At 39.1% G+C, this 25446-nt stretch overlaps 1 protein-coding gene across 8 annotated transcripts in view; it reads right to left on the reverse strand.

Annotated features, from left to right (window-relative positions):
• Window positions 1-25446, reverse strand: part of GRIA4 (glutamate receptor, ionotropic, AMPA 4) — a 223209-nt gene that overhangs the window by 80291 nt on the left and 117472 nt on the right. For all 8 annotated transcript variants that reach the window (XR_001414519.1, XM_014965881.1, XM_014965882.1 and 5 more), the window contains exon 4: window positions 13750-13934. Coding sequence is in view for 7 of the 8 variants with exons in the window: in XM_014965881.1 (XP_014821367.1) it covers window positions 13750-13934 (185 nt within the window). In the remaining variant the exon portion in view is untranslated. The remainder of the gene's footprint in view (window positions 1-13749; window positions 13935-25446) is intronic.

Consider the following 25446-nt stretch of genomic DNA (forward strand, 5'->3'; position numbering starts at 1 on the left):
TCAGGGTCTTACTCTGGACCACCTCTAACCTGGTCACTAGACTGAACTCACACTACACGTCAGGGGGGCTTCTGGGCACATCTTCTCTTTTGGCATAATCCAAAAGAAAACCAGTTAATGTATTTTGAGTCCACCCTTGATGTGAAATGCAGGAATTAGGAGATTTACTTTGAAAGAGCACGTTCCTCACACCGAGATGCTGTGTGTGCCTGTGGGCCCCCCCTGCTCTCTTAGACAAACCCTGAGCATCCATGGGACAGGTGGCAGATCCACTTATAGCACAAGGTTAAGCAGTGAGAACTGTCTTAATTTCAAAAGGAGAGCCCTGAAGAGAGGGTGATGCTTCCACAGGCACCCACAGTGGCTCTGACCAGGGAGCAGGAGGTCTTGCTCAGCTGTCACCCTGGCCAGCTGCAGAACGTGAGACAGGGCTAGGCATCAAAGATGGACTTTGCCAGTCACATAAGCAGTGATACACCGTGAAACTGCTGATACGGTAGGTCAGATCATGATAGGTCACCCTCTGTATGTGTAACTGTCCTTTTTCATTGCATCAGGATGCTTTGATTCAAAAGTGTCCTCATGCCAGGAACCTGAGCGAGTGGGATCAGATCTGTTCCTCCCCCTCAAGTAGCACTTCTTCACTTACACCTTCTAAACATTTGGTTTTGCTCAGTATTCATTAAACATCACACACAAATGTTGCACCTGGCTTTTGATGCAGTGAGAGTTTTAAGGCGACCTCAGCTTGCTCAGGGAGATTTTGGGAAGAAAGTGTTGGGAACCGTGAACTGATTTGTGACTTCTTTAGGGAAGGATGAGAGCAGGGGAAAGCAGGATCCTGCACTGGCTTTTATATGTTGATTTGCATGTTTTAATTCAATGACCAAGGTGGCTAGCACCTAGAATTGGAGCTCTTTTATACTCATATTTGTAAAACTGAAGAAATTATTAAATAATCAACACTGTTATGAAGAAGTGAATAAGAAAATATAATCTGCTTCCCAAATTGATATTAACAAGAAAGACAACAGGAGTCAATTCATATATTATCTAGTAGTCTCACTGTTAGTGAATACATCATTTCAGTAAGTGCAATAGGATAGAATCAAAGGAAGTAAAATATTAAGATCATTAGGCTACAAAGGTTGTTTCAGAATCTAATGCAGTTGCTTTTTTTCCAAATATCATTCTGCATGTGAGCGTCTACAGAAAGGTGAACTTTGAAAAAAAAAAAAAATCAGTCTTAGGCTTTATACACATTACTAAATGCATTTATGTATAAAAAACTAAAAAGAATGGTACACTATGAGAATTTTTAGTTGCTGATCTACCATACTACAATTAAGAAAATACCTTATTCTGATTTCAGTGACTCCAGTGATAATCAAAAGGAACTAGAATTATACTACTGACTTTAAAGTGTGGTAAAAGCAGGGCCAGTGAGATATGAATACAACTCAGGCTTCAGACACAACTCTGAACTTTTTGACTTTATCGTACAATGCTTTTCTTTCCATTTAGCTGAACAATAACTTGGCCTAGGAAATTCAGACACTATTCCACTGCCGAAAAGAAGAGCTACCAGTGTCTGTTTTGATTCTTTTCATTTTTTTCCAAGGAGTGGCAAGTTCATTGACTTTGATAAAAACATTTCCAGACTTACATCAGCAACTGAACAGAGAATCAGTCCCCAAGTCATTCTCTGTTCTCCACTACTGTGAAATGGATATTGCATATAACTCATTTTAAAAGAATGCTTAACTTTTGTAGCATGAAACGTTCCTCATTATGATTTCCAGAAGATGGAGGTCAGTACGGCTGGAGTGAAAAGGACTTATTTTCAGTAAAATCTCTTCAAAGGGTGATAGCTGTGCATTACCAATGGGACTTTAACAAAGGTTTTCCTCTTTGCTATTGTGTCACAATCCGCTGCCTTAAGAAAAAGAACACCTGCAATAAAATGAAGTCTGTCTAACACAATATAAAAAGTGTAGAGACTTGTTAAAGACAGGAGATTGAGACCTGACCTGAAATACTGTGGCAGAAATGGCGATGATATAAACCACAACTGAAATGGGATTTTATACAGTATCTGAACCAAGGATAAATCTTTTACAAAGCCATAAAAAAGCAATTGAGAAAAAAAGCATAATTTTAACAGCTAGTGCTCGCGAAAGGGCACTGTTGTTAGGGAAAGGGTGGACTGTTAACAGTCAGAGAGGATGTTAAAGAAGGCAACAAACAAAGCAGAAGTGGCTCCTTACAAATCAGCATTTCTTTCTCTGCTGTGAAGACAGGCGCTGAGCCAGCACAGCGGTGCACACACCAGCGGGGCTGAGCAGAGGGGGAGGATGCTTCCCACACAGCCCCCGTGCCCACGACCAGCTGGCAGGGCAGAGCCGGGGAAGAAAACCTGGAGAGGTGGCTCAAAGGCCATTAACCAGAACTCTGAGCATGGCTGGTTGCTTTCTTCAGCTGCAAAAGTTGTTTGCATTCAGAGCCTACTCCTATGTAAAGCTTGCTCAGAGCTAAATGGGATATGCAGACTTGCAGGGAAAAGGGAGGCAAGGAGAGAGAGGAAGAGTGCAAGAAGAAGGTCACTTTACAAATCCTCTGAACCATTTGTATTCATCTGTTGTCTTCTACTGCCTATTTGTTCTTTCAGTGACTGAAATAACCTATTTCTCGGGTGCAAACCTCATCAGTTGTGTGGTGCAGTGACAAAATGTGTTTTTATTACTGTGCAGTGTGGGACTATTATTGTGTGCAAAATCCCAGCTGCTTCACAGAAAATGAGCCTATGCAGAGAGCCCCTCCTGGCTCTGTGGGGTGAGGAAGATGCTGGTGGCAATGCCGGCAGCTGGATCCCTCAAGGAGAAGAGTTATCAGTTTTCATTCACATTACATCATTTCTTAGAAGCAGCTCCATAGACCTCTAGGGGAAAAAAGCATGGAGAGAAAGGAGTGATGAGGAAAAGGCATTTTATGAATCTCCCCATCCCCCTGGGACTAACAAGAGATACACAGAATGTTGCTACTATGGCCCTGAAGCAGTGTAACTCCAACAACGCCGCTACTGGCCCCAATTACTGTGTGCTGTGCACATACCAGATTCTTTGGCTAATGATTTGCTCCTGTGGTTCTGTGTGAGCAGAACTAAACCCGTATTTTGTTCATGCAAATCAAAAGATACACAGGAGAACTGGTGATGGTGAGAGATGAGGCAAGTCCATGCCATTTCTGACTCAAGGTATAAAGAAACCCTTATTACGCAACTAAACTACATGTAAAAGCAATGCAACCTCTTGATAAACACATCTGCGTTGTGCTAGTGATCCTTTGTGCCAACGCGTTGCTGCATTCCTGAATAACAGAAAAGAAGAAGAATTTGTGGAGGAACAATTGAACTAATACTCTTCAGTTCATTGTGACTAGTTAACTTCTGCTTTCCTGTAAGTATTTTGTTGTAACTTATTGGAGTATTATTTTGTAATTAATTATTATTATCTTAAATCGATCTCAACACTATTTGCAAAAATGCCAGTTGATAGCTTTAGTTAGCATACACACTGGAAGTTGAAATGAGAAAACCCATGTTTATAAAACCAGCAAAATTTACAACTTGATCAATTTAGAGAAATTCAGCGGTCAAACATTACTTTTTCAGGTTTAGCACTCCTGAGGTAAAATACAGGAGCAGACCAAGAAGGAGTGGAATATGTCAACTTCTGCACTTTTCACCATTCACATGTTTATTTATTTTCATTTTGATGGCAATAATAATAATCAAGCTTGCTCAGCCAGCCTGCTCCATCCTACCCATCAGAGAGATTTGTTCTTCAGTGCTAACACATACACGTTACTTTTCAGCCACATATCTGAGAGCTCTTTCAGGCTGGGGAAGCTGAGGATCAGCAATGTCAAACAACACATTGAAAAACTGTGTTAGTCAGACAGCTATGAACAGCATCCAAGATACTGTGCAGCTGCATCCCTATCATGCTTGTTAATAACTATTGTTGGCTTTTATTAATTACAGTTTATTGGCTTGTAATTTTTACAAGATAAGATTAATGATACTAAGCTATGTGACAACTTTACATCCATGTTTAATTTTTAATATTACAAAGCACAATGCACATTCTTTTTATTATTATGTATCAATTCAGCTGTGTACACTGAAGCATTAAATATGTGCCAGATGCTGCATAGTAGTTTTCACCTCTGCGTTTAAAGGCAAATACAGCCCTGGGTGAGCAGTGAGGTTTGATCTCGCTGATACAGAGCACTGACAGAGCTGAAGAAAGTGTCTGTCTTCTGGGAAACACCCTGTTTAATTCTTATGGGCAGGGATGGGCAAGGAGCAGAAAAAAAAGACTGGAATCAGCCTTTCTGATAGACTGGGAGCCAGATTGTTGATCTCTGACAGCAAAACTGATCCAGTGTGCAAAATTCAGGAGGAAATGCTGCTAACAGTGGACACCGTGGGAGACTTCTAACACACAGAGTGCTGAGGTTTTAACTGTGTCAGATGGAGACGGGTGGAGACAATGGAGCTGCTACAGATAGAAGAAGAAAGGAAATCCATTGCCATTCTTGCAGAAAGGACAAACATTACTTTTTGGTGAATAGAGTCCTGTATATGTCCATGAGCATGTGCTTATGTATGTATGTATGTGTACAAATATAGAAACAAACACTGTAGATGTTACTGCATATGAAAAAGCCTGAGAAAACAGAAATGAGGAGTAGCAATATGCTCTTTCAGAAAGAAGTAAACATAAAGGTTCCAGGCAAATGCAATTACAGTTAGCTTGTGTTTTTCAGTTTGCTTTGTCGAGCTTTGCATGAAGGCCATTATGAAGAAACAGTTAAACTCAATTCCTAGTAAAATTCTGTCCAAGAGCACTATCACAAACTAGGAAGAAGTAGAAGAGTATTTAGTAGCAGAGAATGAGGAAACAAAATACTGAAGAAGCATGTTGCCTGGCTTAGTGAAGGATTTTTTTAGATGTGGTCACTTAAAGTAGCACACAGGTTCATATGATCACCCTGGTATTCCTTCTAGCTGTTTCTGATGCAAGCACGTTATGGTTTTGTAAGATTTTACACAAGATGACACACAATTCACCCACTCCTAAGGTATTTCTATCTCAAGAGCTGCCTATAGGCATGCAAACCGAGTAATGAGAAACAAATGAGCTCACCTATGCATATCTATGCTTTATTTTTTGGCCAGACTCTCAGCCTGACTCAATAAGCACAGCAGGACACACTGGGTAAGAACAAACTTTGCATTGCCAGCAGGTCGAGCGATATGATCCTTCCCCTCTGCTCAACTCTGGTGAGACACATCTGGAGTACTGTGTCCAGTGCTGGGCTGCCAGTACAAGAGAGACATGGGCATACTGGAGTGGGTCTAGAGAAGGCCCACAAAGGTGGCTTGAAGCATCTGTCATATGAGGAGAAGCTGAGAAAGCTGGGACTGTTCAGCCTGGAGAAGAAAAGGCTCAAGCAGAGCTCAGTAATACATATAAATACCCAAAGGGATGGTGTAGGGAAGAGAGTATCTGACTTTTCCTGGAAGTGCACAACAACAGGACAAAAGGCAAAGGACACAAGCTGCAACACAAGAAATTCCAGCTAGATATGAGGATTATTTCTTTTAACCATGAGGTAGTCAAGTACTGAAAGAGAGAACAAAGCAATTGTAGGATCTCCATGCTTCGAAGTGTTCAGAATTTGACTAGATGAGTAGCCTGATCTAAGCTTGCCCCCTTGAGCAGTGGGAGCACCCAGATGACCATCAGAGGTCACTTCCAACCCCAAATATTCTGTTATTCTGTTTGCAGAACAGAGCTGTTGATGTCAGTGCTTCACAGTCTGAATTTCAAAACTGGATCCAAAATCTACCTAAAACCAAAACTCAGAAATGTAAGACTCCAGTCTTTTTCTGGTACCTTATTTGCTCTGCAGTGTTTAATACGTGCTGACAATGAGAATTCTGGCAGAAAAAGAAATGGGGGATCATAACTGTTAACCTCCAATTTCAGCACTCCATGCTTTTGAAAGCTTCCTTACATAATTTTAAATGTCCTTTTAATATAGAACAACAGCAAAAAGAAAAAACATTGAAAGGCCAAAAGAAAAGGGCTAAAGTATTTACAGTTAACAAAACTATCCATCATAGCCTAAATGATTCTGATATTACACTTTTCAGCTTAATTGTAAAATCTATTTGGAGCACTGACTTCATTGTATATCTGAACACATTTCTGAGTACTGAACAAACTGTAAGTAATAGCTGTGAGACCAGCTATCGCTGAGCAAATGACAGTCTGTATCTCTAGTAATAAGTGTTATTAGTGTCTGAAGAAGTAAAAAGAACAAATATGATGGTTGAACAAATAACATATGTTTTCACTGAAATCTTCAAAATGATTTTTTGTGTTATTCTTGAAATCTGACCACAATTTCATCATTTTATTACACTTTACTCTTGCCTGAAAGTTAGCAGACGAAGAAATAACAAAAAGACCTCTATGACATGTATTTACTGAAGGTAAATTATCCCAACTAAATAAATGGAAGTAAAACTTAGAAGAGAGTGACAGGTATTTCCTTAAATGTGTGTGTTTTGCTATACATTTGTAGTCCCCTTTCCTCAGGAAATCATGTTTGTGCTACTGGGCGTGCAGTCTGTGGCTCTGTCTATCAATTCTACAGTAAATACCTTTTAACACATTCAGCAATTTCAGCTATGTTTGAAAGGAAGACAATGCTTCTAAGACATCTAGGACATCTAAGACATTAAGTCTCTATGGTCCTTATTAGGACTGGCCGCCGGGTGGAGAACAAAGACCCATATGGTTTTGCCACCAAAGGGATAAGAAACACCCGGGCACTACACCTCCCTTCTGACAGCTACTAGTCAGCACATGGGTAATACCTGGCTACTCAACTTGCACATGTTTCTTGATTAGCTGCAGTGAGTGCTATTTCTTCCTTGGTCAGTACATTTTTGGGAAGAAGTTTTTTATGGTGTGGGTGGTAATGGTGGTCTAAGTGAAAAACAAAGCTCCAGAAAACCAAGCGGGTATCACTCCTCACTTCTTACTCAATTCTAAATATTGCTTTGTTCTGCTATATGTAGCTCTGGATTCCTTAAGATTGCACTGATAGAAATTAAGCAAATACATACTGTCCGGGTTTGAGACTAAAATAATATGAGAAGAAAAATAAAATTAAAAAAATAATAATTTTGTCAAACTAGGAAGCCTGACTTGAAGTTTCATAAATTCAACTTAAACAGGTATCTGGTATTAACTTTTTTGGGGCTTTGTTAGTAATTAATTAAAACACATTTCTTTTGTAGGTTTATTTATTTTGAAACATGAGTGCTGTATTTCAAATAGAAATTCAGTAAATAGGTAATAAGGTCAAAGTAATGATTTTCTAATTTTGGTAGATACGCCCTTTATCCTTAGGCTAACTTGACTTCTGATTTCAGGGAATAAGCCAGAAATGCAAATAGATACACTATTTTAGAATGCAGGAAGAAAAATATAATGAAAAGAAATAGTACAAAAAGAAGGAAAATTTGTTGTGAAAAGTGAAAGAAATACACGTGCCTGTTTCCTGCTGTGCCATATGCAGTAAATGAGTACTTTGGCCCAGACTGTTCAGCTGCCGTACTGCTTGCTGCCAGTATTAGCAGATTAGTTGGTAGGAAACAGAAATCATGATATTACAGTGTGTTTCAAGTATCTGCATCTTAAGCAGAAAGTTCTTTGTATTAAATTCAGGGGAGCACTTTAGAAACATAACTTAGAAAGAAGAGACACACAAGCAGAGAATTTTCTGTCTCTCTCTCTCACTGACTTTCATCCTTTGATTCAAACAGAATATTTGTGTGCTTTTAAAAGACCACCTGCTGAAAGTGTCGTGAAAAAAGGGATGTTGATAAACAAGGACATAACGGTTCCTGGCAGAAGAATATGAATCACAAGAAATTCATTCTGGTATATAAGCTGTATCTGTTATATAAAACTGTGAGGATGTCATTTCATCTTTCTGTGTCTTTGTTTTACCTCCTTTTTCCTATCTTGTCCCAGTAAACTGGAATGGTAAAAACAATCTCTAACTCTATGCATGTAGGAAAATGGGGCCTTGTCTCTCTTTCTAGTATCTGTGTAATACAAATAAAGAACTATCATAGTTTACTTTTTAATTAAAAACTAGCATATTTTTATTATGGCTTTGTATGAACAGATGAAATAAAGGTCTAGGTAAGTAATCTGGGGAGAAACTTCATCAGATTTAGTGAGATCACTTATGAATATCTATAAAACATTCTGTTAAGCATAAAGAGTCCTCCATGACTGTTAAGAGTAGATGTGCTTTCTCCAACATGGAAACGCACTTTCTGGAAGTTCTGAGGAAAGCTGACACTGAATAGATCTTCAAAGAATCTTAGAAACATAGAATGGTTTGAGGTGGAAGGGACCTTAAAGATCATCAAACATTGGAACAGGCTGCCCAGGGAAATGATGGAATTGCCATCCCTGCGGGTATTTAAAAGGCAGACAGATGTGTTGCTTAGGGATGTGGTTAAAAAATGGCACTGTTAAGTTAACGGTGGACTTGATCTGCAAGGTCCCTTCCAACCTAGACCACTCTATGATTCTGTGTTTCTATGATCTAGTTCCAACCCTCCTGCCATGTGCAGACATACCTTCTATCCTCGTTTTACTGCTTCTGCTATTCCTGTGTAGCACTGAAACATGCTGTTTGGGGGTTATTTCCTGGGGTGATCAGCAGTGGTCATGCCAAGCATCACATCCCCTTGCTGCCCAGGGAAATGATGGAATTGCCATCCCTGCGGTTATTTAAAAGGCAGACAGATGTGTTGCTTAGGGATGTGGTTAAAAAATGGCACTGTTAAGTTAACGGTGGACTTGATCTGCAAGGTCCCTTCCAACCTAGACCACTCTATGATTCTGTGTTTCTATGATCTAGTTCCAACCCTCCTGCCATGTGCAGACATACCTTCTATCCTCGTTTTACTGCTTCTGCTATTCCTGTGTAGCACTGAAACATGCTGTTTGGGGGTTATTTCCTGGGGTGATCAGCAGTGGTCATGCCAAGCATCACATCCCCTTGTGTCAGGGAGGGGCTGTGCAAAGCACCAGTGCTACCAAGGCTGCCCTGACAGGCCATGGCAAGAGAGCAGTCCACATCCAGAACCACACCATTCCCAGCCATACAGCAGGTCTAGACTGGTAAATTAAAATGGGTCATGACATGCTTGCCTTCCCCAAAAGCAAATCATGTGCACCAAAGTGGGCACATAAAGAAAACACTTATGGCAAAAGTCTTGCTGTTTGTGGTCTGTCTTTCAGAGTCTGGGATTGCAGGATGATAAGGTCTGCCAGAGGCATGTAAATGAGGATTCTCACTCACAGGTAACAAAAAGGTTTTCCTGGTTATGGCTATTGTAAGATACAAAAGAGGCAGGGTGCTCTTTCACCATCCTGAGAATGGAGTCTAAAAAAGAGCTAAAATACCTTGGTATGCTTACAGTTACATCAGTTTCTCCAGAGTAGGTACGGATCTCCAGAGTAGGTACTGACTCAGATAGGCTGAAGGCACTGTGTTACTGATGAATCAAAGCAACAACTCTATGACCCTGCAGAAATTGATGTCTTGCTCCAGTGTTGTGTTTAAACAGGGCTTTGAGCTGAGCCATGCCAGCCGGCGCCAATACAGAAATCAAGAAAAATGTTTCCAATCACCCCCAAATAAGTCCAGTTGCTACTGAAGACTATATGTTCTTTTGTGGAAGAGCTCTTCTTCCGAAGAAGAGGAGCACAGTTGTATTAAGAAAAGCATCACAGTCTTGTAAGTCTTGGCAGAGCCTTGAAAGGTAAGATCTGAAACCTTTTCTGAGGCTAAGACAGAAGCGAGCAATTCAAGCAAATCAGATATAAACACTTGTGTGCAGGCTGAATGCATCTCCTGAATTTAACACTGCCCCTACTCTCCCTTTCTAGAATGAAAATCTGAAAATAAAACTCCATGTCTCTATTCTTCACCCTTAAAAGGAGTAGATGTTTGGTCCTTGCCCAAAACATCAACCTTACCACAGCAACAAAAAAGCCTGAAAGGAAGATAATCTGATGAAAAATGCACATCCTGGACTGTGCACAGGGGAAGTTCAGATATATCATTGGGTTCCAGGAGAGAAATTTTCCCTGAAAACAAGCCTCAGGTAAGGAGTGCGGAGGCAGCTTCTACACACACCAAGGCACACGGAGAGGAGAAAATAAATGAGAAAAACTAATGAACTAAGAAAAATATATGAGACAAAAGGAAACAGAAAATGGTAAGATTAAAGTTGCACAAGAAGTGAGGAAAAAGCAAGGTGCTCATTTTCTGAGCTGGGCACCTGGGAGATGAGAGTACGCAGATATCAGGTCAGATAAGGGGGCAGCAGGTATGGGCAGGGAGGGGAGCGGTGCACGTGCTCACTTTTCAAACACAGCCAGTGAAAAAGTCTCCAGCATTCACTGATTGAGGTCCACAGTCATAAGACGTGTGAATGTGTATATATATCTGGGCAGTCACTTGAGAAGAAACCCACAAGCCCACAAGCCAGTTTCTCTCCCTTCATTAGCATAGATTTAAGGGCAAAGCACTTTGAGTTACAGTCTCATTACTGAGATTTAATTACTTTTCCTAAATGTTCTGCAGAACATTTACTTGTACATTGCAAAGTATTACAGTATAGTCACAACTTAGGCTCTCAATTACAGGAAAACTAGGCAGGAAAGAAGTTGAGTTAATTAGAGTCACTGAAGCTTAATCAATTCCTCTGTGTATGCAGAAAAAAGCATGCCAACTTTTAGTCCATTTGTGAAGCCACCTTGCCTGTCTGCTACAGGTTATTAAAGCCTTCATGCAGTGGGGGGAAAGTCAGTGGCTGATATTTTAAAATGGCTGTTATTTTGCATTTTCTACATCGAGACAGACTTTTTTTGCTTCAATCCCATTTTTGGCAGACTTAATGTTTTTCTGTCCGAGGCTGTTTCTGACTGCCCATCCTTAAGCAGCACTTGATCTCTGAAGGCATAATGCTTTCATTTTGGAATCCCAGACCAGGTACCCCAGGCCTACTCGCAGATCAGGCTGTCTAGGAATGCCAAGACCTTCACAATGTAGACTAAAGCCGCAGTTCTTCTGCATACTTTGTCTAGGCTGGCTATAATGCCACTCCTGTTTGCACAGTGTCCTTCCTTTAGAAGGATGGAGAGGATATCCAGGCATGTTGGGAAAGAAGAGAACTCACACGACCTGGAAGAATTGCATAAATATTCTGAAATAAAATACATTAATTCAATTTAATTAGGCCAAGTGTAAATAAATATATACATATGTTTATATATAGGGGCAGTCACTACTGAGAAAAGGAAAACCCACATGCCCAAAAAACATTTTATCTCCCTTCACTACCATAGATGTACGGGCAAAGACTTTACATTTAAGTGTAAGTAAACACCAGCACGAGTAAAGAAGAGCTCATTTCCAGGCTAAAATTCATCCCATCCAGTATTAGACAGTAGCGAGATGAATTGCTTCCTAAAAGTGCTTGTATGACTGGCTAAAATACAGGTGTTTTGCAAGCTAGGTGTTAACTCCTACCCACCACTCTCCCAGTGCAGTTAATGGAAAGAGGACTCAATTAGCTTTTGGGCTTGCTCTGTAGAGGTGGCAGCCAAACTCACCACATCTGATTCAGCCTGTTGAGGTGAGGCGCTGCATTTTTATGACTTACTACACCTGCATTAAGTACCTATTTTAGGCATGCAAAATCCAGACCTGTATGAAGTCAGAGGAGCTCAAAACCTAACCACATTAAAATCAATACCCAATTCAGTTCTGTATGATCTGAGCAAAGAGCACAGGTCATGTTCCTAAAAAGGACCTGACTATGCAGGTGCCAATCTGGTCGGAAAACGAGTAGCAGCTCCTGGAAGCAAATAAAATGTACACGTGAGATCCAAAGATGTACTTGATGACTTCATTTTCCTTTGAAACCCAATGGATACTTAGTAGATACACCTACACAGGATGGTGGGTGTACTTCAAGATCTATGGTAATATAGAATACTTTTTCAAAGTAAGTCACATTTGCATGCCGTGTAAAAGAAATCAGGTACATACACACATGCGCACACACAGAGCTGAAAGAGAAATTATTTTTCTAAGTCTGCTTTAAAAGACCCTCAAATGGGTGTTCTGTTTTATTACAACATAGTCTGAACTGGGGGAGGATTTCATTACAAGCTATAGAAAACATGTGTTAAAACATAATGGCTTTCAGAATTAAAAAAAAAAAAAAAGGCCAAATGAATATCTATAGTATATCTATAGTATTATGGCATCATCTATTCTTCTCTTGGCAACAGTCATAGAACAAGTCCTTGTTAAATCAGCCATACTAATTCTCAGTTTCCCTCTTAATGTTCTGCCGGTGAAAGCAAAATTGATGTATATGTTTCTACGAGTGCTATTTTATGCATTTCTGTATCACAAACGACATTTCATATTTCTGTGACTTCAGTAGCAGATACATCACAAACGTTTTTGCAACAAAATCTTCAAAATGCTCTAACGTGCTACCAAGAGGAAGCAGTTTGGCGGCCGAGGATCCACCACCAGTAGATGGCATTCCCTCCCTGCAATTCCTGCAGCCGCAGCAGGTACCGAGCAGTGCACTTGCACCACATCGGCATAACATGTGGGATCGTGCGAGAAGCAAACAGTTAACCCTAAGTTATTTTCCCATCATTTGACGAAATGCTCCGTTCAAAGCATTATTTTTTTTTTTTTTTTGCATCATTTAAGAAAAAGCTCTTAAATAAACACTATATAGAAATGGATTTGCCACATCAGAGTGGCAGGATTTATTTTTTTTTTGCATCATTTAAGTAAAAGCTCTTAAATAAACACTATATAGAGATGGATTTGCCACATCAGAGTGGCAGGATTTTATATTCACTTTACACACTGGTATAGGTACTATCCAGTGCAAGCCAGTCTGTCTTGACCAATATTTTCTTTATCTACCAGCAGCTTTCCAGGAATAACTGAAGGAAGAACTTGATCTTCCTTCTGAGTTCAACAGCACCTTTATTCTACTGCTCTTCACGTTCATAAATACTCTGCTAAGGTAATAAAACTATCAGCTTAAATATGTGTAATAATAATTTTAAAGCATTTTATGGCTAGAAATACATGGCTATGGTATTTGGAGAACAGAAAGTAATACTGAATTCAATAAGCTTTTTTTTTTTTTTTCCCTCAAACAAATCTGAGCTCTACCCCCATGAAGGTATGGACTGAGGGCATCTTCAATGACTTTCAGCAACACCATGATGTATGAGGCATGGAGGTGCTGTGATGCGGGGGTCAAATGTGCCCAGGCTGCTGGCACCCTTTGCCTATAAACCTGCTAAGTGGCAAAAGTAGGGGGGCTCACTGTGCTGATGTGCTGGCTGTTAAGACAAGAATTATATAGGAAAAGAAAAGGGAGCAGTCCCTTTGTACAAACATAGGCCCATAAAGCAAAACAAAAAGAAAGAGCAAGCAATCTCATTTCCATTGAGAAAATAAATGAATCGCAATGAACAATGGTATCTCAACTGGAGATAATGTGCTTACAGTGACATTAAAAGCAGGTATTACCTGTTCTAAGAGATTCTGAAGCCTCTCTATTTCACAGTCTATTACAAATTTCTTTTCTTGCCTTCGGTCCAGATCTTCTAAAAGCCGCCTGTAGCTGGCATCGTTAAAATTCTCCACACAGATGGCACTGACTTGCCAGCTATTTTGTCCCGCTTTTTCCATAATAGCTTGAAGTATTGAATAACCTAAAAGAAAAAGATACAGTACACTAGTAACATAATCATTACATTTTTTAAGTAGGAATTTTCCTTAATCAATACTATATCTCGTAATATTTGCTCCTGCAGGGAAGGGAACAAAAGACTGTTTGTATCCCTACCTATGCTGCTAGCTACGCTAGGCGCCCAGTATGCAATTAACAAAAATGACAATTGCTGTGGTCAGAATGCTTGGAATGATTCTCAGCATTATGGATTTATGTATGATTTATTGCACAGGTTTCCATATCCGGGCATTTCACGACACAGCAAAGAAAAAATCTGAGCCAGCAGCAGTAGCAGAAAAAATAATTCACCAGTAGTATTTGTATACTATGAAAGCAATATGTTCAACTTTCAAATGCTTTGCTTTGTTTGATGCTGGTTTGTTTTTGGGTTTGTTGTGTGTTTTTTTTTTTAACAACATTTAATCTAAGCAGTTTTTAATGCTTCTTAGTAAGAATTCATTTTTTCATTTATTTATACATAAGAGTAGAGATGTACAAATAGAAATGATATTGATATATTTCCCAGATTCTATGTAGCTTTAATCAGTATATGCAAAGTGATTAGAGGTCAATGAATGAAGGGCACCATAGAAGCATTAATTATTACTACTGTCAGGATTATTGTTCTTTATCATTATCAGTATTTGATGGCCTCTTTGTCATCTCTGAGCCCACTGACAGGAGGGAAAGGCAGTGTCCTCTCAGAGCTCTCCACCTGAACCTGCAGGGCAGGCTTCCTGTCCGCAGTCTCAGTCCTTCACCTTCTTCCCTCTCCTAATTTTTTCTCATTGGGGATGTGCAGTACAGAGGCCAAAAGGAGCTTGTGACATATCTTAGGACAGCTTGCAAGTCTGGTCTTGACTTGCTCAACCAGTGCCTGAAGTAGGAAGCATGTATTATTCCATCTTTTATCTACAGTAAATGGTGAATTCATTTAAAGTGACGAGGATTGCACATCTCAGATCCAGAATTAATGTTTAAGAAAGACAAAAAGGACAGATATGGTTGTTAATAACATTCTGATACAAATGATACAATTCAGAGAAGGCATCCCTGTCTAGAATCACAACACAAAAGATTTTTTTACTCCTTACCTGGCTGATTTTTTCCTCACTAGCTTTAAAGAAAAGATTTCACCTCTTGACAACTATCCTTAGTGATGTGGCTACACAGTGGTGGCTTCTTTCTCTCTTCAACAAGAGGGTCCCATGCCTGAGTGCGGTGACCCCCAGCTGTCATTTTAATGCACTTGAAGATGCCACTGTGTGACACATTCACTGTAAAAAGCGCTATCAGAGATTTCCACAGATTGCAAGAGGAATTTTTCTAAGTTACATTTCAGAAAGAGTACTTTTGAGTGTGCTGTTGCTAACTAATTATCAGAAAATCTACAAATCCACCAAACCCAGAGTTTGCCTCCAGTAAAATAAAAGCAGACAATAGCTTTATCAAAATATAAAGATTTTTGGACACATGAGAAACTAATTCTCTTGCAAATATAGGAGTAGCTATTTTTCTACTGGCTCCTATGATATTTGTTGTCCTTAACATTTTAATTTAAAATCTGTATCTTCTTACCATCATGACATTCTGCACCTGCACTCTGAAATGAACATGTATTAGTTTTTTTCTCCAATTCAGTTGATATACTTAAGATAAAAATACAAACAATTAAAATGAATATATAAAATATATAATATATTTTATTGTATAAATGAGACTTTTTTAAAAGAAACAGTATTTTATGTTAGGAAATGAATTCAAATACTTGATGTACTGAGTATTAAACCATTTCTGTACTCAGCATATATTTTTAACCCGATGACTGTTATTTTTCAAAGAACCATACAGCTTTCCTGTTAATTGCTGCATAATTATTCTGCTTTTCCTGTTGCTATATTCAATCTCCTTTTTGCCTGTAATTATCTCTGCAAATCATGACAAGATTCTTTCCCAAACACTGTATTTCTTGCTTCATTTCCTATTCATTTCCACATATAGACATACATTAAAACTACTCCAGTGTTACAGGGGTTCCTGCTTCACTTACACTGTAACTTTGACTTGATCTTTGCTACAAAGGCAGTCAACATTTACTTAATTCAGCTTCCTGACACAAATTAACATTTTCTTTGATTCAGAATGAATGGTGTTTGAAACAGCAATTGACATCCCCTCATTCCTTTCTTATTTCTCTTGGGCAACTTTACTAAGATGTGTTTTGATCAATCTGGGAATTTATCCCAGCTTAAAGCATGACAAATATCAGACAAACACATAGAAAAGCTTTGCTTCTACCTTGGATCAAGGTTTGACTTGCCACATTTCATTAGCAACTGCCTTCATTTAGGTATTTGAAGCTTCTGTAGCTCCTTGTCAGTAGCTGGCACTCAGATCTGGGGTTTCATGTTAGCATGTCTTTCACATATAGAATAATACAGCTAAATACTGGATATGGTGCATCATCTCCATCAGAGGAGTTCAGAATCCCTGTGCAAGTAATCAGTGGCATAGTCATCTATTCAGCGTGCAGGCACAATTTTTAATATAACAGACTGACAAGGGTGGAGTTTATGCAGAATGAATAAAGGCATTCACAGGCTCAGTTGGCATAAAAATTAGACATGCTGAGGAGAATGCTTATTTGTCCAAAATAATTGACTACAGCTGACAGGGAAAAATATTATTCATTTGTAGTGCTGCAAACATTTTATAAGGCAAAAAACCTGAAACTAACCTGGGGTAATTCTCAGAAACGAAGTGCAGCATCTCTATTTAGATAAAATTCTTAAATTTCAGGAAGATGTTTGCCCAAATAAAGACAGCAGACATGAATCTTACAGCTGCTGTCTAAAAGATATTTATTTTCTGGTTATCTGCTGTTTATCCTCAGTTATGCTACAGACAGATGAGTGATTCATTTTCTGGAATACATTCCATCCCATATACTGTGGAATACTATTTGTTTCATCAAAGCGAATTAAAAAACCCAGGCTAACTCATATCAACTGAGCTACACAATAAGTGTTTTTCAAAATGAGATTATTTTAAAAAATTGTTTAGGACTAAGCAAATAAATAAAAGTTCTCACAAATGTATATAGTAACCCTCCTCACCAACTAATTCAACCTTGAAATGCGTATAACTCATCAGAAAATACAAATTATTGTGCCCAGAGATAACCAGTTCAAACCTGGAAGTCTGTATCCAGAAGCTTCTGGTCCTTCCCAAACTTTGTTGTTTTTTTGTTTTTGTTTTTGTTTTTTTTTTAAAAAAAGCAAATCTAGGAAAAAGGTAAAACACCAATACAACAACCTGGAAAGGCAGATGAAGTCCTTCCCAAGTGCAAGGACGCTATATGCAAGACTAGCTTCTTTTTCCTCTTTATGGGACTATAATCCTGGCAAATTTTCCTCAATTATAAGTCTACCAACTGCTATTTGTAGATCATTGCTCAAATGTAGATATGATTGACAACTGCTTAGTAATACCAATTCCACCTCAATATACTGGAATCAAACCAGAGACAGGGAAAGTCTGCAAAGATTTTATTTATTTTGTTGATCCCTTCTCTCCTTGCTTTTCTGTTCTCTGGTCAGACGGAATTGTGATGACCTAACATACTACTATATTTTATCCAAAAAGATACCACACAGTCATCATGTTGGGGAAAAAAACCAAACAACAATCCAATAAAAAACCCCACATGAAAATGAGAAGTTATTCTATTTGTTTCCTCTATAATCAGAGCTGGAGAAGCCTACTGCAGAAAATTTACTATTGGGGTTGATACTACAGCTCAGTACCTCAGAAACAAAATCTCAGATGTTTTTTAACCCTGCTTCCCTCATTTCACACTCCATAGGCATTTTTCCATTGCAAAATGCATCAGCCACACAAAGTCAATGCCAGATGTGCACCTGGTCTTATACTTTTTTAGAGAGAGATTAGTACTTTTTCAGAGAGACTTAACCATCTTCTGGAGCCCAAAGTGTGTAAAACACTCGGCCAATTTTGGTATTAGGAATACATTGTAAGTGCAGGAGTTTGGGAAATTAGGATTCCTCCCAGTCACTGCAACGTTTCTGTAACTGGAGCCTATACACAACCACCCTCCACCCAAATAACTAAAATCATGAGTAATCTTTTTGATTTTAAAAGTTCAGCAGCCTTTCAGGTTTTTTATCTGTTTTCTGCCATATCAGCTAGGCTTTCCCCTATCCAATTTCATTTCAGCAGTCAATGACTTAATTTCATTTATTTCCATTTAAATGAAAAGTAAAATCTGATATCTAAATCTTTTCAGTGTGTTCAGAATAAAGAGATACAGGAGCATTTTCTTGACTCATTTTTGTGCTGGAATGCACATGGTTGGCTTTTTCCTTTTATTTCTTTCCTTTCCTTTCCTTTTTTTTTTTTTCTTTTCTAGCTTGCTTGCTTGCTTTCACCAGAAATATTTCAGTGATCAATTACAGTGTTATAATTAAATTTCAATAACTTTCATCTTCCAGCTGCCTTTTCACTCTGGGAAACCGTTTCTCCCGCCCCTATAAGCACAGGCAATCATTCCCGATTGTCTTGCCAGGAGACATACAGCAAAGTGGCTGCTTGCTGCAAACAGTAGCATCCCCACTCATAATTCTTATTTTGGAACTATTGTGCAGGAAGTAACTTATTAATTTTCTATGATGAAGAAGATGTAATATTTACATATTATTACTGTATTTTACTATGGCTAGCAAACTGGCACCACTGAATGACAGAAGTTAACAGGTTAATATACTTGGAAACAGCATATGCAATATATTTGCTACAGCCCCAGAAGCAGAAAACATCTCTGGTGAACATGGGTCTTTTCCAAAGATGGGCATCATATACTGCGCATTACTGAAATGCAAATTCATTTCCTCCTCTTTCTGGTCCAATTAACTTTCAAATAGGAACCAGTCCCATTCCTAAGATTAGCTATGATCCCAACAGCCACAGACACTGAAATGCTAGAGCTATTTTATGAAAGCTACTTCCATCTATTGGAATTTGTATTAGGAGCAGTAGAAGAAATAAATTTGTTATAAATCCAACACACAGCAGAAGTGAAGAATAAATGATCAGATCATTTGGTATGGATAAGCCAATATATTTGACATTCAGGATTGGATTCATGTCACTTACCTCTAGCTGTCTATAAAGTAGTTGTCTAAAAGTTAATCATTCAAGCTTTCAAAGGAGAGACATATATCCCATAAAAAAGCTCTTTTTTGGTCTTAGATATCTATCTCAGAGGTGCTTTTCTTTTTCTCCAATGAATACTGAAGGAGTCTAGACATGAGGCTTAGTGAAAATACCTACCATTTATCTAGCCAAATTGTGTGGACATGAATTCAGACACTACAGTAATGCAAACCATGCAAGAAATTTACAATATGATTGATGCAAGGAATGTACATTCAACCAATAACTACAAACAGTCAAACTCAAGCTTATTTTAATTTTTTTCATTATGATTAATACCTTTTTACTAACAAGTGGTTTTGTTTTAAATATTGGTCAGTATACAGCTTCCAGAACTCAAACAAAACCAGTAGGATTAATAAGCTCTATCATATAACCTCTGACATATGATAAATCATTTGCATGGCCAATTTTTCTGTGCATTTGGAGTTGCAGCCAGAATATTCAACAAAAACAGCACATGCAAATTGGTTACAGATTGAAAGCTAGAACTATAGGTGTTTTCTGAGTCCTTCTTGGGTCTAATTCACAAAAATCACACTTAGATTTGAAAATAAGACAGGGAGCTCAAGAAATAATCCCATCTACTCCTGTCTATCCCTCCATCCCCCAAGAGAGATAAATTATATTTAAATGATTCTAGAAATACATCTTTCTTTGTCCTTAAAAGACTCTAAAGAGGATTCTGTAACTTTCTAGATAATATATTCATTGCTTAATTATCCTTATCCTTAGGAGATGTTTCCTAAATTCTAACCTAAGTCTCTCCTGGCACAATTTAAAGCCACTCATTCTTGTCCTATCTCTAGTAGACCTGGAGAACAGTTTGTTCCTTTCTTCTTAAAAGAAATCCTTTACATAACTGAAGATTGCTGTTTCATTTCTTTTCTGTCTGCACTTCTCTTGCTGAAACATGATTCTTTCAGGTTTTCCTTGTGGAACATGTTTTAGTCTACATTCTGACAATTTTCCTTGCTTTCCTCTGGATATGTTGCAATTGATCCAAGTCTTTTGTGAAGTGTATTGGTGAAAATTTGATGTATTTAGAAATGTATTCCAAAGTACATACAGTCCTTTCTATCTTTTTATCATCTGCAAGTTTAACAATTGTATTCTATATTTCTTCATCCAACTCATTAAAAAAGATACTGTGAAAAACTGCAACCGGAATGGATCACTCCTTAAGACTTCCTTATTTGACAGTCAACTTCATATACTTCTTTCTGAGCTCAAGAGTGTGACCAGTGTTTTACATACCTTCTAGAAATTTTATCAAGATCAAATGTCTTTGTATCATTGTGGTGGGTTGACCTTAGCTGGATGTCAGGTGCCCACCAAACCACTCTATTACTGCCCTCCTCAACTGGAGAGGTGGGGGGGAGAAAAATACAATGAAAGGGTTATGGTTCGAGTAAGGGTAGGCAGATCACTCACCAATTACCGTCATGGGCAAAACAGACTCAACTTGGGGAAATGAATTTAATTTATTACTAATCAGAATCAAAATAGGATCATAAGAAATAAAACCAAATCTTAAAACACCTTCCCTCCACCCCTTCCTTCTTCCCAGGCTCAATTTCACTCTTGATTTTCTCTACCTGCTCCCCCCGAGCGGTGCAGGAGGACAGGGAATGAGAGTTGTGGTCATTTCATCACATGTTGTCTCTGTCACTCCTTCCTCCTCAGAGGGAGGCCTCCTCACACTCTTCCTCTGCTCCAGTGTGGGGGTCCCTCCCCTGAGAGACAGTTCTTCATGAACTTCTCCAATGCGAGTCCTTCCCATGAGCTGCAGTTCTTTATGAACTGCTCCAGCCTGGGTCCTTTCCATGGGGTGCAGTCCTTCAGGAACAGACTGCTTCAGCGTGCATCCCTTCCATGAGGTGACAAGTCCTGCTGGCAAACCTGCTCTAGCATGCAACATGGGGTCCTCTCTCCACAGGGTCACAGGTCCTGTCAGGAGCCTGCTCCTGTGCAGGCTCTCCCATGGGGTCACAGCCTCCTTTGGGTGCATCCACCTGCTCCACCATGGACAGCAAGCTCCACTGGCTGCAGTTGGATATCTGCTCCACCATGGACCTCCGCGGGCTGCAGGGGGACAACCTGCCTCACCATGGTCTTCACCATGGGCTGCAGGAGAAGGTATTTGGAGCACCTTCTCTCCCTCCTTCAACACTGACCTTAGTGTCTGCAGAGTTGTGTCTCTCACATATTCTCACTCCTCTTTCCAGCTGCAGTTGCGCAGTTGTGCAGTAACTTTCCCCCCCTTCTTAACTATGTTTTCTCAGAGGCACTACCACTGTCACTGGTGGGCTTGGCCTTAGTCAGCAGTGGATCCACCTTGGAGTCAGCTGGCGTTGGCTCTATAAGACATGGAGGAAGCTTCTAGCAGCTTCTTATATAAGCTACCCCAGCAGCCCTCCACTACCAAAACCTTGCCATGCAAACCCGATACACTTGTTTAGCAAAATTTCATGCAAGCTGTGTAAAAAATCATAAAATCATGAGGCACCAATTTTTTTTTTCCAATGTCTACAAAACCTGTTAATTTGTTATAGAAGGAAATTTGCAATATCTCACTTTATTTGTTCCTGGAAAATCCATGTTTGGGATTACTTAGCTTTCCAAATGCTGTATACTTTCAAATATATCTGTTAAGATAAAGTTTCTGAATTAAGTCACCTATACCATCTATGACCAGGATAATTCTATTACAGATGACTCTGAAACAAAACAGGAAACAACAGATGCAGTTTATCCATCTCCTCTATCATTATTTTGCTTCAAAGATTTCAGAATATTTGATGATAAAGGAAATTACCTTTATTATCTGAATTTATTTTTCTCACCTTACTGAGATCTATGACCTTGAATATTTTCTTAGCGTTGTGAGACACCTCCAAAAGAAGCTTTATGGTCAGACTTTCTGTCTTTCTCTCCCGTAATCCTGTAGAGACTGGTACCTGCGCAGCTTCATTTACTGTATTTAATAATCCTTCTCTCTTGAGGAGGACATAAAGCTACAAGAAAATGCTGTCAACATATTGCAACCGTGACCATTTTTTAAAAAAAAAAGTCTTAAGTGGAACAACGGCGAGTAAGTTATATGCTTTCAGCGAGCATATGGGTGGAGGTTTGGCCTACTCCACAATGGGAGTTCATGATCAAAGATTCAGGCTGTGTCAGGTCCCATTTATGCTATACCCACTCTGCGGAAAGATTTTTCCCTTCTTTGCATTTCAGAGTCTACAACATTCATATGAAATATACTGTAAAGGTGTCTCATCCAAATGCTAAGTGATAAAGATGAGTGGAAACTTGAGAGGGACTTAAGAAAAGCCCTGTTTTTGAAGACAGTCAGATAGTTTTGCTCGTGTTTTCACAGTTCTCACATATCATCACCCTTCCCACTTAACTAAATGCCTCCAAACTAACGTCAAAGTCCAATAACCTTTCTTACAACGAGCATGCATAGAGACACATACATCCAAGCGTACATACAGATATATGGCAAAAGTACATTTATGGCATTCCAGGAGGTTCCTGGAATGTACCAATGATAACTTCCTTTTCCAAGATACAGGAGCCAACGAGGAGAGGTCCCATGCTGAACCTTGTTCTCAACAACAAGGAGGGTCTGGTGAGGAATGTGAAGCTCAAGGGCAGCCTTGGCTGAAGTGAGCAGGAAACAATCCTTAGATCATTCAAGATCATTAGAGCAGCGAGAAGGGTGCACAGCTAACTCACTACCCAGAACTTCAGGAGAGCAGAGTATGGCCTTTTCGGGGATCTGCTTGGTAGAGTACCATGATATAACGCCCTGGAGGGAAGAGGCACCCAAGAATGGTGTTTAATATTCAAGAACAACCCCTTCCAAGCTCAGGACAGATGTATCCCAAAAAAGAGTAAGGCAAAACCTCCAGGAGGTCTGCATGGATGAACAAGGAGCTCCTGGAAAAACTCAAACTCAAAAAGGAAGCCTACAGAGGGTGGAAGCAAGGACACGTAGCCTGGGAGAAATACAGGGAAATTGCCTGAGCAACCAGGGATCCGCTAAAGCCCAGACAGAATTAAATCTGGCCAGCAATGTAGATGATGTCAGTTGCTCTTACCTTATCCACCAACACTGTAACCATGTTGTAAACCGCCACCAAATTTGTCAGGCATGATTTGCCCTTGGTGAAGCCATGTTGGCTGTCACCAATCACCTCCTTATTTTCCGTGTACCGTAGCATAATCTTTCTGGGCTCAGAGGTTAGACTGACCAGCATTTAGTTCCCTGGGTCTTCCTGTTCTCCCATTTTAAAAGTGGTGATTGCATTTCCCCTTTTCCAGTCAGTCGGAACTTCACTGGACTGCCACAATTTCTCGAATATGATGGATAGTGGCTTAACAACTTTATCTGCCAGTTCCTTCAGGACCTAAGGATGCATCTCATCAGGAAGAGGGGAAATGGTTTTAAATTGAAAGAAGGAAGATTTAGATTAGATACTAGGAAGAAATTCTTTACTATGAGGGTGGTGAGACACTGGAACAGGTTGCCCAGAGAAGCTGTGGATGCCCCAACCCTTTGTTCAAGACCAGGCTGGATGGGGCTTTGAGCAACCTGCTCTAGTGGGAGGTGTCCCTGCCCATGGCAGGGGGGTTGGAACTTGATTATCTTTAAGGTCCCTTCCAAACTAAACCATTCTATGATTCTATGATTTTCCTTGCCTGTTTTTTTCTATTATTTAGCTATGCCAAAGGGCTCAGCTAGAACCAGCTCAGGTGAGAAGTCTTTGGCTCCCCTGAAGTTTACAAGCATCAAGGAAGTCACACTCCTAGCAAATTTTAGCAAATCCTTACTAGAGAACTTTGAATATTACATCAGGAACTCTATCTATCAGAACCTCACAAACTATTACCTTTAAAAAGGAGAAATTAAGCCACTGAGTGGATAAAAAAGAAAAATAAAAAAACAGGTGCTAGGCTTATTCTCTGTCGGGCCAGCATTTTAAAGTAACTATAGAGGCTACATAGTGTCTCTGAAAACCCATTTATCTGATATATCATCTTAGTCTTATCATTCAGGCTAACTTCTATCAGTATTTTTTTTAAAAGGAGAAAAAAGAGGAAAAAGTGAACTTACTTTGGAAGCATGTTCAAATATTTAACTTATTACTTTTTTTCTTTCTTCTTATTTATTTATTTAACAAATATCCAGCTTCATGCTAAGTATTCCTTGCTTTTATATATTATAGCTTAAACTTTTCTTCTTTAGCCCTGTGCCTTAAAGCCATAATTCTTCATTTCACTAAAACTTATGGTCTGTAATGTTGATACTAAGAAATTATCTTTCTTAGACAATATCTTCATTGATGCAAAGCTATTTTCCAGAAATTGCTAGATTCCCAACAGCTTGTCTCTCCAGTCTCAATTTAATAGGATTTTGTTTGCCCTGTGATGGTACACAATTGTATGTAGACCTTTGTGTAAACAACATCCAAAAGAACCATGTCAAAGAATATTAAAACTGTAAGGCAAAGCACTCAAGAGCTCATATATCTTAAAATTAGCAGTACCCTAATGTATTCTAATGAATGTATTATGGCGCTGTCTTTAATTATATTGTCACATAGTATTTTTCCCCACAAGGCATCTGCCTCGGTCCTTGCATAAGATATCTGTGCCCTAGGACAGAACTGACTGTGGGTACTAAATGAGGATCTTATTGTCAGAACTGCTGCCTCCTTTCTCTAGGGATTTGTTAGAAAACTAGTCTTTTACTATAAAATACCTGACAACCTCTGCCTATGGGCATTAATGCAGTGATGCTCCTAATACAAACATGAGAGAAAAATGCAAGAAAAAATCCTCAGACTGAAATAACAGGCATTCACACTAAGATGCATTCATTTTAAGAGAGTTACAACCTTAATTCGATCTCTATGCACACATGGACATGTCCATATTTACTGGTGGCTACACAGCAGATAATTTATAGGACCTTACTCAGTCTACAAGTTCTACTTGTAGATCCCAGGCACATTATTTCTGATTTTAAAGCTCCGTTGAATTAAGATCTTTTTGAAATCTATATTCTCAAGTATTTAACTTTTTCAGAGAAATGTAATGTCCTGGGAAGACAGGCTTTAAAATTTGGAAGCTATGATATAAAATGTTTAGCTTTTGATAGAAATAATTCCGAAATAATTCTTATTATTTCTTTTAAAATGATGCACAGACCACAAATTTATTAAAAGTTTATTTCCTCCCCTCCCCCC

The sequence above is a fragment of the Calidris pugnax genome, unplaced genomic scaffold (genome assembly GCF_001431845.1).
Source record: "Calidris pugnax isolate Ruff unplaced genomic scaffold, ASM143184v1 scaffold20, whole genome shotgun sequence".
Taxonomy (NCBI): Eukaryota; Metazoa; Chordata; class Aves; order Charadriiformes; family Scolopacidae; genus Calidris; species Calidris pugnax.